The 15910-nt window shown below is 40.7% G+C and overlaps 1 protein-coding gene across 2 annotated transcripts; it reads right to left on the bottom strand.

The window, feature by feature from the left end:
- Positions 1-12337: 12337 nt before the first annotated feature.
- LOC103422136 (root phototropism protein 3) lies at positions 12338-15851 on the bottom strand. 2 transcript variants are annotated; one of them, XM_008360170.4, is made up of 5 exons: positions 15549-15851; positions 15277-15418; positions 15035-15104; positions 13615-14901; positions 12338-13139 (listed from the first exon to the last, which is right to left on the bottom strand). In XM_008360170.4, exons 2-5 carry the CDS (start codon positions 15387-15389, stop codon positions 12588-12590), a joined length of 2022 nt encoding a protein of 673 aa, XP_008358392.2. In that variant the 5' UTR covers positions 15390-15418; positions 15549-15851; the 3' UTR covers positions 12338-12587. The 2 variants fall into 2 exon arrangements, with proteins under 2 accessions (XP_008358392.2, XP_017184125.2); XM_017328636.3 differs by lacking the exon at positions 15549-15851 and having other exon boundaries at positions 15277-15542.
- Between the last annotated feature and the right edge of the window lie 59 nt (positions 15852-15910).

Raw genomic sequence — 15910 nt, 5'->3', positions numbered from 1 at the left:
TAATGTATCAATTTCAATTGAAGCTTACTTGTAGTTTCGGGCTTGGTCAAGTGCGATACAAAACCTTATAGTAGGAGTCCCCCAAGTCGCCGAGCTAGGAGATTTGCCGAAAGAGGTAACAGACAAGGTAAGCAATCAGACTTCCAAGCAAGCAACCTGGATCAGAGGTTCGACTTCAACTTCCGGTTGATTGTTCTCCTTCTCCTTGTGTCGTAAACATAAACAAGGATAAGGAGAAGCAAATAGAGAAGATATGATATGAGATACTTTTGCTTTTAAAGAAGTAACTTTCCACAGGCTTATTCTTGAACTGGGTTGGAGGGTTTTCTGATTTCCTCCAGAGTATAAGGCCGACTTAAGAATTTGAGGGTCAAAACAAGTCCATCAAATCTAGAGTACGTTCGACCCTGATGATATGGGATACTTTTTCTTTTGACAAAGCAGTAGATGTATCGGCATGTGTTCTGTCACACTTGTCTTCACATGCTTCCTTGTATCATTCTCACTTGCCCTATCTGTTCCTCAGGCAGATGTGGTATCGTCTCTAGAAGCATAAGATGTTGAAGATGAGTACTCAAGAGCAATGCCAGGTAAGTAATCAGGCAAGGGGTTCCAGGCAGTCAGTTCCTAACTGGAAGCTTGATTCCAAGTGCTGACTGATTGCTCTCTGTCTCCTTGTCTTGCATGTAAGAACAAGGCCAAAGGAAAAGACAGAGAAAAAGCATGATATGGGATACTTTTGCTTTTAACCCTGATGGTATGAGATACTCTTGCTCTGGTGTGGCTGGTTTGTATAGGTATTATTGGGGGGGGGGGAAGAAAGCTGAGTATTTCGAGAGGCTTCGTTGGGAGTGCCCTTTCAGATATGAGGAAGGGTTGGGCATTTTTGCAAGTCTGCCTGTCCGTTGAGGATAAAGGTTAACATATATAGAAGTCTCCCTAACAACAAGTAGTAATGCTATTCCTTTACCTTTATTGGTCGTAGCAATGTAGTGGGAGCTACAAGCTTCACGTGTTTTAAATTTGTCAGAGCACTTTGAAAAAGTGGTATGTGGTATCTGGAAAGCTGATGTTGTGTGTGAAAATTGCAGACAAGCTTTATCCAAGGAAATCTGGCTCTCGAAGTTCGGAGAGTGATGCCTCTTCGGTTTTCGAACAAACAATCCTGTCGGGGATTTGGCTCTTGAGATTCGGAGAACGGTGCCTCTTCGATTTTTGAGAAAGCAATCCTGATGGGAGTCTGGCTCTTGAGATTCGGAGAGCGGTGCCTCTTCGATTTTTGAGAAAGTAATCATGTTGGGAGTCTGGTTTTCAAGATTCGGAGGGCGATGCCTCTTCGATTTTCGAGCAAGTAATAATGTTATTCCTTTACCCTTCTTGGTCATAGAAATGTAGTGGGAGCTGTAAGCTTCACATGTTTTAACTTTGTCAGAGTGCTTTGAAAAAATGGTCTGTGGTATCTGAAAAGCTGATGTTGCGTGTGAAGATTGCAGACAAGCTTTATCCAAGGAAATCTGGCTTTCAAAGTTCGGAGAACGGTGCCTTTTAGGTTTTCAAACAAGCAATCCTGTCGGGGGATCTGGCTTTCGAGATTCAGAGAACGGTGCCTCTTCGATTTTTAAGAAAGCAATCCTGCTGGGAGTCTGACTCTTGAGATTCGGAAAGTGGTTCCTCTTCGATTTTTGAGCAAGCAATCTTGTTGGGAATGTTTTCTCGAATGTGAGTAAAGGTTGGGCATTTTTGCCAATTTGCTTTGCCACAGAGCATGGAGGTTGACACACATTGAGACTTTTTAATTATCAAGCAGTGGTGCTGTTCCTTTACCCTTGTGGGTAATAGTAAGGTAGCTGGACCTTCAAAATTTATGTGTCCAAACTTTGTCAGAGATCTTTGGCAAAGTTATCTGTGGTACCCGATGAGCTGATGTTGCGTGTGGAAAGTGGTGCCTTTCTGAAATCTGGAGAGTGGTGCCTCTTCGGAATTCGGAGAGTGGTGCCACTTCGATTTTTGAATCAATGACCCTTTGCCCTTTCTTTTATAAGGGCACCAATTATGGGCAATGAGTACATTCAGAGAGTTATTGCTTGTAGGAATTTTCCCTTTACTTTAAAGATTTATTGTACCTCATTTCTCTTTCATCATTTCTGAGATTGTCTGGCCCATCCGACCGTCGTTTTGACTTGAACTTTGGTGAAGAGGCAGCTATGCCTTCTCAAGACAACACCTCTACTGGTCATCTTACCGTTGGGGACTCTGTGATGAAGAATGATATGACCGCTGCGGTGGTGGCCATGAACCTTCTCACTCCCAAAGATAACAGATTACTTTCTAAACGGTCTGATGAGTTGGCTGTTAAGGATTATCTGGCTCTCAATGTTTAGTGTGTAGGTTCTGTGTCTAATATGGCCCAATGCCTATTTGCTCGAACCTGCCACGTTGAATCATTAGCGGCTGAAGTGATAAGTCTCAAACAAGAGATCAGAGGGCTCAAGCATGAGAATAAATAGTTGCACAGGCTCGCACATGACTATGCTACAAACATGAAGAGGAAGCTCGACCAGCTGCAGGAATCTGATGGTCAGATTTTACGTGATCATCAGAGGTTTGTGGGTTTGTTCTAAAGGCATTTATTGCCTTCGTCTTCTGGGGCTGTACCGCGTAATGAAGCTCCAAATGATCAACCTTCGGTGCCTCCTCCTTCTGGGGTTATGCCTACTACTGAGGCTCCGAATAATCACCCTCTAGTGCCTCCTCAATTTGGGGCTCTGTCGATTGTTGAGACTTCTCCTGAGTAACCTTTGTGAAGGCTCCCTCTTGTTTGTTTATTTTGATTCATGTGTATGTACATATTTGTAACTTATCGGAGATATCAATAAACAAGCTTTGCTTCATTTCAACGTATTGTGTTAAATACACCAAGGCCTTCTTCACTAAGTTCTTTGAATTTTTCCTTTTGTTGAAGCTTGTATGTTGAAGCTTTGTGAGTGAAGCATGTAGGTTGAGGTAGTGCTCCCTTAATTTCCCGAGTGAGGAAAACTTCTCGTTTGGAGACTTGAAAAATCCAAGTCACTGAGTGGTCATGAGACTTCCGAGTATCAAGGTGCAGTAGCATATGGTAGGAATCCCCCAAGTCTCTGGTCGAGGGAGTTGACGAATGAGGCATTTCCTTTCCAAGTGGTAGCCCAAAACTCCTCCTTCATATATATTTGTTATGAAAGTTGTTAGGCTCAAAGAAGAGGAGGCTTAGGCAATTTTTTTTTTTTGAATTTTTGAATTTTTTGAATTTCCAAATTTTTGAATTTTTGAATTTCCAAATTTTTAAATTTTAGGATTTCTGAAAAAAAAAATATATATATATATATATGTTAAAGCTTTGTAGGTGAAGCTTTGGTGTTGAAGCTTTGTAGGTGAAGCTTTGAGGTTAAAGCTTTGTTGGGCACCATGAATTGATTTGCTTCACACTATCTTGATCAAGATAGTGTGAAGCTTTTGTAGGTGAAGCTTTTGTGGGTCAAGCTTTTGTAGGTGAAGCTTTTGTGGGTCAAGCGCTTTTGTGGGTCAAGCTTTTGTAGGTCAAGCTTTTGTAGGTGAAGCTTTTGTGGGTCAAGCTTTTGTAGGTGAAGCTTTTGTGGGTCAAGCTTTTATAGGTCAAGCTTTGTGGGTGAAGCTTTTGTGGTCAAGCTTTGTTGGGCACCATGAATTGATTTTGCTTCACACTATCTTGATCAAGATAGTGTGAACCTTTTGTAGAATTTGTAGTTGTCCTTCATTGATGAAGCTTTTGTTGGTGAAGCTTTGGAGTTGAAGTTTTGTAGGTGAAGCTTTTGTGGGTCAAGCTTTTGTTGGTGAAGCTTTTATTGGGTACCATGAATTGATTTTGCTTCACACTATCTTGATCAAGATAGTGTGAAGCTTTTGAGAATTTGTTGTTGTCCTCAATTGATGAAGCTTTGTTGAATTTCCCTTTTTTTTTCTTTTTTTTTGGGGGGAAACTAGAAATTTGAAAATGTGGGAGAGACAACATATACAAATTTTGCTTCCATACTGTTGAGCAAGAGATTGTGATGCAAGCCACACCTTGTAGTAGTCGAAGGTTTGGATGAACCATATAAATTGAATTTGCTTCGAAGGTCTGAGAATTGTAGTTGCCCTCCATTGATGAAGCTTTTGTTGGCACCATAAAATTGGTTTTGCTTCACACTGTCTTGATTAAGAGTGTGTGAAGCTTTTGAGAATTGTGGTTGAACTCCTTTGATGAAGCTTTTGTTGGCACCATAAATTGGTTTTGCTTCACACTGTCTTGATCAAGAGTGTGTAAAGCTTTTGAGAATTGTGGTTGCCCTCTATTGATGAAGCTTTTGTTGGTATCATAAATTGGTTTTGCTTCACACTGTCTTGATTAAGAGTGTGTGAAGCTTTTGAGAAATGTGGTTGCCCTCCATTGATAAAGTTCTTGTTGGCACCATAAATTGGTTTTGCTTCACACTGCCTTGATCAAGAGTGTGTGAAGCTTTTGAGAATTATGGTTGAACTCCTTTGATGAAGCTCTTGTTGGCACTATAAATTGGTTTTGCTTCACACTGTCTTGATCCAGAGTGTGTGAAGCTTTTGAGAATTGTGGTTGCCCTTCATTGATGAAGCTCTTGTTGGCACCATAAATTGGTTTTGCTTCACACTGTCTTGATCAAGTCTTGATCAAGAGTGTGTGAAGCTTTTAAGAATTTTGGTTGAACTCCTTTGATGAATCTCTTATTGGCACCAGAAATTGGTTTTGCTTCACACTGTCTTGATCAAGAGTGTGTGAAGCTTTCTACGAGTTATAGTGTTTGCATTGTTACAGAGGGAAAATGTTTGAAACAGATACAAGAGATCTGAATAGCTTGATCTTCGTATGCCATGCACTGAAGTTGCTGTTGGCTTGTAATAAGATTTTGTTGGTGACTATAACTCTTGTTGGGCATAAGTGCTCCCCTAGTTAAGTTGTCAAGCTTGGGGGTTTTTTGATTATTTGTGAATGCTAGGAGTTCACATGTACAAGTTGTACCATTCGTCTTCTGGTAGGTGGAATGAATGATGAGTTGCTTTCATCACTTAGTTGGTGGTACGAAGGTGAGTTCCTTCTTCCCCTGGTTGGTGGCATGAATGGTAAGTTGCCAAATGATATTAGAGTACGGGTTGTACATTTCATCACCTGGTTGGTGGCATGAAGATGAGTTCCTTCATCACCCAGTTAGGCTTTTGATGTTTACCTCCCCTGATGTCTTCCACGTGAAACACTTGGTGGCCAGACCTTAAAGCACGTTTGCTATTTTTCATGGCCCTGTTGGAAGATTTAGATATGGGTATGCCACCACTTATGGAATATATCACATTCACCTGGCGTTGGTTACGGTTACCCCTTAAAGGGTGAAGGAGGAATTGATCAATTTTCCTTTCACGTGCCAAAGCTTTAATATGATTACGAAAGGTGATACACTTCTTTCCGTCATGGCCGTTATGCTCATGATAACAGTAAAACGTGCCCGTGTTCTTCGTGAGCTTGTAATTCGGGTGCTTTGGCTTTGGCTTCGGTATCAGGTGTGCTATGCTGGGGTAAATGGCCACACATGTGGCGTTCAAAGGTGTGTATGCCTCATACCTCAGGGTAGGGGCTGTCCTGACACGTGCTTAACCCACTGTGTTGACTGCCTGGGGTCGAGGATTATCATGGCGATACCCTTGGTTATCGCGGTAGTGTCCCTTACTCCTTTTACTAAAATGAGACTGGTGAGGATGGAAATCTTTCATTTTGCCCTGAGATTGATATGTCTGTTGACTTAGCAAAGTATTAAGTAAGGCAGGGGGAGGCACCACTGCCGTTTGGAAGGTTGAGGTCTTCTCATTTGGTTGGATCAGGCTTCCACTCCCTACTTGCTGATAAGGGGTGGTTGTGGGGGGTTTCCCTTGATATGTCATTTCCTCGGCGGAGGCATGGTTGTAAGCTTGTGCCATCACCTCAAAGTAAGTCTTCCAAGTGTTGGCATTGATCATGTACTTAAAGAAACAATCACGTAGGCCTGCTGTGAAGGCCTTGAGGGCGGTCTTGTCATCTGCCTCAGCGCAGCGAGAATACTCATGGCTGAAACGACCAGCATACTCTCGTCGTGACTCGTCCGACTTCTGGCAAATAGTGTACAAGTTATCTGCAGAATGCAAACGATCGGTCTGGACGATGTGTTGAGAGACAAATAGTTTCCTCAGTTCCTCAACTGAGTCTACTGTCTCAGGTGGAAGACGGCAATACCAGTTTAGAGTTCCGCCAGAGAGGGTGGAGGGGAAGAGAAGACATCGCTCTTCGTCGGTATGCACCTGATATGCCATGGTAGACTCAAAGAGATTAATGTGTTCAATTAGGTCATCCCTTCCAGTATAGAGTTGTAAACCAAGCTTTTGTTTTGTCTTCTCTTAAAGGGGGGTGTCGATGATCCTCCTTGTGAGAGGGCCAGGCCTGGGTTGGTTCCAGTCAGGTATCTCTGCCTGACGTTTGGCCTTCAACTTGTTTACTTCCTCAAGGAGCTGTAGGACAAAGGGATCTTGAGTAGAGTCATGTACCATTGGAATTTTCTTTCGTAAGTCTTCATCGCCTCTTAGAAGTAGGAAAGTTTGAGCAAGCGCGTGTGATTTTTCCTTGGACTTGCCGTACTGACTTCTAGGGTGAGTCTATCGAAATACCTCAGAGTCCCCTGTACCTTCATGTTCCTTTAGGACATGTCGTTCCTTCCTTAGATTGGCAGCTGGCCTGGGTCGTGGGAGGGGATCGAGTCTTTCAGAAACCCTTGGGTCATTGATCTTCGAGCATATGTGGAGGGGATTCTCTCGACGTTACTTTAGGAAGTCTCGGCAGTCACAATAAATGGCTTTCGATCCTTCCAACCCTTATGCAAGGAGGTGTCTTCCTCCACGTTTCCTGCTTCAGGTCGAAGCAGCTGGGTTGAGAGAAGTCTCATATTGATCAATGTTTTGATGATTAGCTCGCTCCTCATCAGGGATACCCATGTCGAAGGAAGGTGACCCTCTGTGTTGGGGGGCACCCAGATGACGGTTGATGTCCACAGGGGCAACGAGCTCATGTGTTTGAGTACGCTTAGTTTCATGGAGCGTCTCAAAGAGCTTCTCATACTGCTCTTGGAGAACCTCATTCTTCATTGCTATCTTGTTATTCTGAGCTTCTAACTCATCGACTTTAGCTTGAAGAGCAACCTTCTTTCCTTCATTCTTTCATTGCTTCGCACTAGGTGCAAGATGGGTGTCATTCTGTGTGTTGTGGCTTCCTTCGCTCCCCATGTTGGAGAGGGATGCCTGGTCAAAAGATAGTGTACGGATAGTGGAAACCAGCTTGACAAAGCTGAAGAGAGTGGGAATAAGTGTCGTTCCCACAGACGGCGCCAAATGTTGATGCACAAAATCAGTGAGGACTTTGTTACAACATAAAGTGTTAAGTTTGTGACCTTCGCTAGATTGTTCTGGTCACTAGTGTGGATAAGTATGTAAATGGATAGGGACAGGGAAGCAAACATAAGATGTATGTGGTTCACCCAGATTGGCTACGTCTACGGAGTAGAAGAGTTCTCATTAATTGTGAAGGGTTTACACAAGTACATAGGTTCAAGCTCTCATTTGGTGAGTACTAGTGAATGATTTAGTACAAATGACATTAGGAAATATTGTGAGAGAATGATCTCTATTTATAGAAGAGAGTTTCTAGTTTCATTCTAACATTGACACGTGTCATGTTATGATTGGCTTCTGATGTTGACACGTGTCGCGCTATGATTGGCTTCTGATGTCGACATGTGTTGCACTGTAATTGGCCTCCTAATTGGAGGGAAACTCTTCTGGGTCCTTGACAGTATAACGTTGACCGGTGCTCAGTAGTTTCGGGATTGGTCAAGTATGGTACAAACAAGGTGTAAAGTTAGTGTGCGTAGTATGCATTCATCTAGACAACTAACTTTCCCACATTCCTACCTAATCACATGTTTAATTGAATTGGTCACATGTATTAAGAAATATGATTCAATTAACTCATATTCGAGCACAATATCAATAAGATTATCCATAAGTAAAACATACACCAAACTTGAATCCAAGAACATGAAAAAATGTTCAAAGTAATCCAAAGTTACTAGGCTGGATTCAGCCAACAAGGTCATTCATGTTCGGTGGAGCAAAATTAATCTCACATATTGACTACTAGAATGGTACCTCTCAACGACATTGGTAGAGGCACGAACAGGTGCATAACCAATGATTTATTCCATCGAGGCGGAAGTAGATTCTGCAGGGTTGAGGTTCGAGAATATTATCCCTTATTCTTGAAGTTTTAGGTCTTAGGTGCCAATGATCATGCTTTGGACATGTTACCACACCTTGGTAGGCCCTGATTCTACCATATGTTGGTGGTAGTAATCAGATCCGAGAATTTGGTAAACTTGTGCTTTTTACACTGCTGCTTCAGGAGCGAGTTAGAAACATGGAAGGATGAGAAAGGTATTCTCCAGTCAAAATTCGATCGGATTTATAAACTTCAGAATTTTACTCATTCATAGAAGTAATCATGGTGTGCTTCAGGCAATGTTTTTCATTATTAGCTAGTCCATAGGAGCGAGCCAAATAGCCATGGAATCCTCGTTAGGGAGGGATTTCCATTTGTAATGCTTCAGGTATAAGTCTTCGAATGAAGATCATGGTGGAGGCTTATTCAGCTCCTTGCCATTGTTAGCTTCAATGGTTTCTCAGCTTCTTGATAGTTAAGTGGAGACTCACGTCTTGCATCCACATATAAAATGGCTTCTATTAGAAACATCCAAATAAGGGAAATCGAACTTGTGACGGTTTGACAATCCATTGATTTTGAGGAATAAGATTGTGATTGGTGCTATGGGAATGAATCATCCATAAGCATCAAAGTTAGAACATTTGAGTTCTAAGACATGGTTTTCATGAAAAACGTTGGGTTTTCATGGGTGTATTGTTTTATGAAATCTTTGGGTTTTCAAAGGCAATAAATTTGAAACTACAGGTTCAATTTAGTTTATGAACATTTAGTTCATAAAAGAGAAGTTCCTGTAAGAACATAGAATGCAATAATAAAGAAAGTGTAGTGGATTTGAGTTTCTTTAGGAACTCAAGTGTGATCGCTTTAGGACTACGAAAATGAGTCAACGGTTCAAAGAAAAGAAATAAAATATTGAATCGTTAATGTCTAAAAGTGATCTTCAGGTCAATAACTTTGGATTTATTATCAGATTAATGGACTGTAGGTTACTTTTAATTAATTCAATAGATCGGGACCAAACATGGTCGATCGTAGAAGCAAAAATAATATTAATATTCAGGTTAAAAATTATTTAGAATGCCAAAAATTAGTATTGGATTCGAAATACCATAACCCACACACGGTGGGTATGGGTGTTGTGAGTAGGGCAAGGCCCTATAGGCGTTTTAGGCTCGGGTTGGCTGTTAGAAGCAACCCAAATTATGGCTGCAAGCCACGGGTCAAATTGGGTAAGCCCAGCCATGAAGGCGGGCATGTTAGGTCCAGTCAAACACACGGGGCAAGCCCAAAGGGCATGCAGGTGTGAATGCATAAGCCTAGCTGCAGGCTAGTTTTGTTTTTGGGCCTAGGGAAGAAGCCCAACCGCATAGGCTAGCTTAGGTTTTCGGGGGCTATGGCTTAGGGCAGAGCCTAGCAACAAGCTGGCGTAGGTCGTAGCAGGGAGCTGGTTTAGCAAACTAGGGCTTTAAGCCTGTGGATCAAGCAACCCAAGCCAAAGCTTGGTTGGGTCCGAGAGGAAGCAGCAAGCCCAGAGGGCTGCGTTTAAGGTCCAAGGTGTTGAAACACTATCCCAAGGTCTATCATATGATGGCGCCGTGGTGGTGCTGTAAAAAATTACCCAATTTTGGTTTTTTTTTTTTCGAATCTAAGGTTTGAAAAAACCCTAAATTGCTTCTAATTTATTTCGATTCTTTGACTCACAAATTCCACATAACAAAAATTGCGTAATGTATGAAACAAATATATGAACATATACAATATATATATTGGAATGAAAATATAAACATATGGGGTTCATGCGTCATGGGAATGTTTTCATGCTTCAAGGTCATTTCAAATATCTTACTTTATTTTAAGCGTACTTGATTGACAGAAAACATCAAAAGCCTTTGAATTTGTATCGCATAAAGTCGGAATTACATCTCCAATGCGCTGTATCACGTTCAACATAGAAAAATGAAATTGAATCAATAACATGTAGATCAATTCAAAATAATAAATTAATCATAAAAATAATGATTAAAACGTAATACTCCCCTGATTGAAGAATAAACTCTCTTTAGCGTAGCGTTAAGAGCGTGCTGATAACGTGTTGTAGGCATAATTTACTGAACAATTATGGAGGCCATAGAGAGAGAAAGGTGGTGCAATAGTAGAGAAGAAGAGAGAGATGTGTAATTGTAGGTGTGTGTTATTCCACCCTATTGTGTTTTTATTTATAGTAGTAGGATAGGTAAAAACCTTTCTCTTTAGGATTACAACAGTTAATAGGTAATCAACTCCTAATAGGAATATAAGAGATATTCCAAGAAATACTAGGATTTACACAATCACATTCCTATTCTAATAGGACTGCAACAATAGTATCATTTTCTTTTTTTTTTCTTCTGATTTTGTCGATTAGTACCATTTTCTTTCAATTAAAGTGCTATCAGGATTGTATGACATAGTGTTTTTTTGGTTCCTTGTTTCTTTATGGGCGAAAATAGTGGCACTTACTAAGCCACATGTAAAGAGTAAGGAAAACTTAAAGAAAACTAAAATGACACCGTGTCAAATTAAAAGATAAGGGTTAATTGTTCACTTTCTTCTTCTCTGCGATGGTGAGTGTGCCTGCAAGTCCGCCGAAACCAAGCTCAGCAACCATGGCTAATTTATTAAAGTTGGGATTCGCATCACACTAAAAGCGGCCTTGACTTCGCCTTAGACTGCCTACACCGCCTAGAGCACCCAGGTGGCTGCCTAGGCTTTGCCTAATTCCTCTGCCAATTTTTCTTCCGATCCTACCTTAATCGCGGCAGCTGAGCAACAACTAGCGCCTAGGCTGCTTTTTAGAACACTGTTGACATGTCAAATAAGAAACTCCAAAATTGCAATAATGCAATTAACACCACAGTTGTCTTATGGTGAAGTTTTTGATCATTTGACGATGCGTTATAACTGTAGGGTTTTTTTCCACACATTGTTGGGGTTTTAGACTTAATCGTAGAGACATGTAAGTGTACAACAAGGAATCTCTACCTTCGATAAAGAAGGAGAATACTATAAGATATGATTTGGAAATCTTTGTGCAAAGTATTGAATATAATAAGAGAGTCGTAAATTATATTCATTATGAATCATATGAACTTTGATATCCACATTAGGGGTTTGACATAAACTCTTGCTATAGATAATGACTGTATTGCATTGCAATTCTGTCTTAATTGGATCTTCAACTTAATAGTCCCCCCCCCCCCGCTTGTTTTACCTATTCTTTTTTCTTCATATTATTAATAAAATCTAGTAGAGGGGGACCAACAGAGAGTTTCTAGATGCACACTGTTCTAAAAATCTCCGCCTAGGCGCTAGGCGGCCGGCCACCGCCCTGATTAATGCCTAAGCGTTTGAAATTAAGAAATGGTGCCTAGACCAACTGAGGTGCCCGCCTAGGCACATGCTTAGGTTGCGACTCACTTAGATAGAAAATAAATAACTTTCAATTTGCATTTATTTTTTTTCAATAAATTGTAAGAGACTTGTTGAATACTTAAATGAGCACACACTATATGCTTGTTCCCTATGTTTTCATTATGTTCCAATACTTCATAATACATATGTCATTTTATTTTGTAGTTTATGATGAAATTATATATTTTAAGTATAAACAGACACTTATTTACACGAAATATAATGGATTTACTTAAATCCGCCTAGTCCACCTAGGCGCCCATTGCCCGACTAGCGCTTAGCGTCATTTAGAACCTTGTAGGTACAATGGTCATTTTTCCTTTGGGAGAGGGTTGGTGTCTCGCACACGACTGTTGACGAAGAGGTAATTTAGCCTAGCTGACAACAAATTTAAAAAAAAAATTGAAAAAATTGAAATAAAAAAAAAAATATAATAAAAAAGCAAAAAGTGGTGGATTATCTATGTTGTTAGCATAGAATATCGATTGTAATAATAAATAAATCAATCAAGAAATGCACTCTCCTTGAATTCGGGTAATTCAGCCTGCTCCTCCCCCATTGGAAAAGAAAAAACAAACAGATATTAGCATTGACACAAGAAGAAAACACTCCCATAATACAATCAAATTTCAGTGATGCTGATGTTCATCGGCTAGGCTCTGGGAACAATTGCTACAGAAAAGAGATCTCCAATTCCTGTTGAAATAAATGAAAAATATAAAAAAAGAAAGAAAAATCCTTCAAACAATTAAAGAAAACCTTTGGAACACATAGTCAAACATGTAGACGTAAATCTCTTTCGTTCAATCATTTCTTATTTTCAGGAGATGGAATTTCTCCACCTCCTAGGTGTCTTTCTACTCAGCTGATCTGCGGCCGTTGTGTGCTCCAGCCCGATGTTCTGGTTCTCTAGATTTGTGTTCTTTGTGAGTTTGCTTAGTTTCTTCCACCCACTGCTCCATGCTGATGTCTGTTTGTGCTTTGACATCTTATCAAACTGTCTCTGCAAATTCTCCATGTCATGCTGGAGCTCTACGTACTTGGCTTTCACACTCTCCAGTTCGAATTTCACCGTGTTAATGTCTTTTTTAGCGGCAGCCCATCCTTCTTGGAATGACTGCGGGGTCCCTTCCAGTAGTGTTTTTCGATTGGAAACCATTGGCTGAAACTGAGAGTCTCCAGCTTCTTTGAGGGAGCTTGTGGCTAATGCATTGCTTATTTTAACTTGTTCAGAGAAAAGGACTTGCACTACCACTCTAAGTGGGAGCCTTTCATTTTGGGCAGCATGCATGCAGGCATCAATTGATAGCTTTTGGCAATCCATCACCCGGCAAAGCCTCTTCCTTTCGTGCTCAGAAAGTGTTGGATGGGCCTGTTAAATTGATAAAGTGATGAAAAATCTTAATCTGAAGCAATTCATCAACAAAAATGGCGTAACGATTTATGAGAAAAAACTAAAATAATTTCCCAATGATTGTTCATGAATTATATAAACCAGTGGAAAACGATATTTTTGAGTTGTGCTTTCAAGTCATGATCACAAAAGCTGACTTGCAGTGCTTGCTATACATATCGGTAGAACTCATAATCATTCACCTCTGAAAATGTAAACTTACTAGCTAATTAGCAATAAATAGTTCAAATATTCAAATCAATAACGCTCTCCCATCGTTATGCAAGCTAAGAACGAGCATACATCCATTGTTCAAAGGCCACTAATAACATTGAAGCTCTCTGCACTAAATAATGTGAGTGATACATTTCTCTATGTAGCAAACTTTATATCTATTTGTTTTCCCTTCATTGTATATTCAAAACATGCATGTAATTTCAGGAGGAGGAGGTACCTTAAGATAGGAATCGATTGCTCTATAAAGTCCATCATCGCAGATCCTTGCAGATTCGGGCAAAGCTTCTGCCAGTACCTGAAACTTTGTTAGGGAGAGGCTTCTATCTCTGGACACCTCTGTAAGATAACTATCGACAAGCCTAGCTACCCTCATCTTAGCATTTGGGCCGGTACCCCTTTGAAGGTCATCATAGTGCTTCCCAGGAAAAGATTGTGGCCTTGGACTCGAAATTTCTGTCTGTTCCTGAATCAGAAAGTGCTCCAGAAGCCTTTGAACAAGATCCACGTCGTACATAGTTTCACATTTATTGTACGAAGGAATAAGAAGATCCGCCAATGTAGCCTGTTCGAACTGCATTCCCACCCGTTTTTCCAACTCAGTTACCAAAGCAGGTGCTACTTTCAACATGTTTGCCATTCTCAAAAGCCGAAGCAGGAAGCTGCACGAGACACTATCCTTCTGTGGTGGAATTATGCTGATAAGGCTCTCAATGATCATCCGTTGATTTTTGGCCTGAACATTTGCAGGCTCATTTTTATTTCCTGCCACAATCATATGAAGTCCACCTTTCCAACTACTGCCACTATTACTTGTACTATTGCTGCTGTTGCTTCCTTCATCTGCAGCACCCGTTCCTTCGTTGATCAAACCTGGAAGCCACTTAGATGCGTAGTGCATAATTGAAGCTCCAATCAGTTCAAATCTCATCCCCTTTACCTTAATTGCGGTGATAACCCTGACAAAGTGATCAATCCTAAGAATTGAAACATCTTCAAACCACCAATCGGGAGGGACCTGCTGGCTTCTACTTGGACTTGAGTCCTTCATGTCACCCCAATTTGGGCTAGAAACTTTTGTTGGCTTTCCGGTGTATGCCCATCTTATCCCTTTCGGATTAGCACAAGCTTTCCAGGCAATAGACTCGCTGCATCTTCGGACAATTTGAAGGTTTTCTGCCCACGGTGACAGCTTCTCACAGCTCTTCAACACAACAATGGAGTCTCTCCACGAGGATAAAACCACATAGCTAAGAAATGCCTCGGTTTTGAAAATAAGGTTGCCTTCTTCCAAGTCCTCTGTCATTTCAAGGTACTCTGCAGCACATCTCAGGCCCGAAATATTTGCTGCTGTTAGGTCAACTGCAATTCCATAGCAGAATTTTGCAGCTAGCTCGAAGGCCTCCGGTCCACCAGGAACATCATCCAAAACCATCTTACTCAAGTCCGGGTCGCGTAATTCATACATAACTCTGTTGATCTTTCCGCTCCTAGAAAGCAGGGGATACTTGGACAACAGAGACACAAAATTTCATTGCCTCAATATTTACCAGTACCAAATTTATTAGACAAGAAAGAATTCAGGGGTTTGAAAGAAGTGAAGTTTTAAGCATTTGTGCAATAGAATTAGCATACTTTACCTTGTGCAAGTGAAAATTGACATCCCCAACTTGAACCAGCAGGTCACTTGGGATATCAGTTGCAACATACCTATTAATTTAAATAAACAAACAAACCCACTCAATAATTTAATCAACTTTCTGAATTGATATCCTATCAAAGATATGCAAAACAAAGCATGCATGATGGACGATTAACATCTCGCTTAATCAGACTTTAATTAATTAATTAATGTAATAATCTGAGAGTTCATAGTACATACCAAGAGTTGCCTTTGAGCTCAAAGCCATCAGTCTTAACACTCTGCTTGGTTGAACTCAGAACTCCATTCCCATAATCTCTTCCTCCAACCAACTCAGTCTCAGAATCCCACATGATTTTGAAGAAATCCCAGAAAATTTAAGCTGGAATTTTCTCGGGAAAGTAGCAACAAATAGGAGCAGTGAAAGTGAGAGAGCAGCAGAAAGCAGAAAGCAGATAGATAGCGCAGTGAAAACTGAGACTAAAAAGGGAAGAGAGAATGGTCTCACTCACATGGGGTGCTTGGAATTATGTTCAATTGTCGGCTTCTTAAGAGGTTTGCAAGAGTTGTTACAGGCTGTGGTGTAATGGGCATAGTAGGTACTGTTTTGGATCACTCGCAGCCTCCTTTCTTTGCTTTTCTCTGACTGTTGAGTTGGTTCTCTTCTCCCTACGCGCACTGCACAAAGAACTTCGGAGATTCAGTTTCTTACCTTCCATCCATTATTCTCTGTTTACCCTCATTTCCATTTTTCTGTTCTGTCAAACGGAATTGATTACGTACACCGCTTTTATTTTTTTCCGGGCTCTAATGCTACATCAATGATTCAGTTGTACGAATTTTATGCAAGATTTAATTGTTGAAAATATCCACT

Source organism: Malus domestica, chromosome 10, assembly GCF_042453785.1.
Source record: "Malus domestica chromosome 10, GDT2T_hap1".
NCBI lineage: Eukaryota > Viridiplantae > Streptophyta > Magnoliopsida > Rosales > Rosaceae > Malus > Malus domestica.
This window is presented reverse-complemented; position numbering and strand designations above follow the sequence as displayed.

What these genes read in the sequence shown, in the direction of transcription:
- LOC103422136 (XM_008360170.4), bottom strand. Translation starts at nt 15,389, where the DNA reads ATGTGGGATTCTGAGACTGAGTTGGTTGGAGGAAGAGATTATGGGAAT. An exon ending in GAGCTCAAAGGCAACTCTTG is followed by an intron (nt 15,105 to 15,276) that starts GTATGTACTATG and finishes TTAAATTAATAG; the next exon opens with GTATGTTGCAACTGATATCC. An exon ending in TCAATTTTCACTTGCACAAG is followed by an intron (nt 14,902 to 15,034) that starts GTAAAGTATGCT and finishes CTGTTGTCCAAG; the next exon opens with TATCCCCTGCTTTCTAGGAG.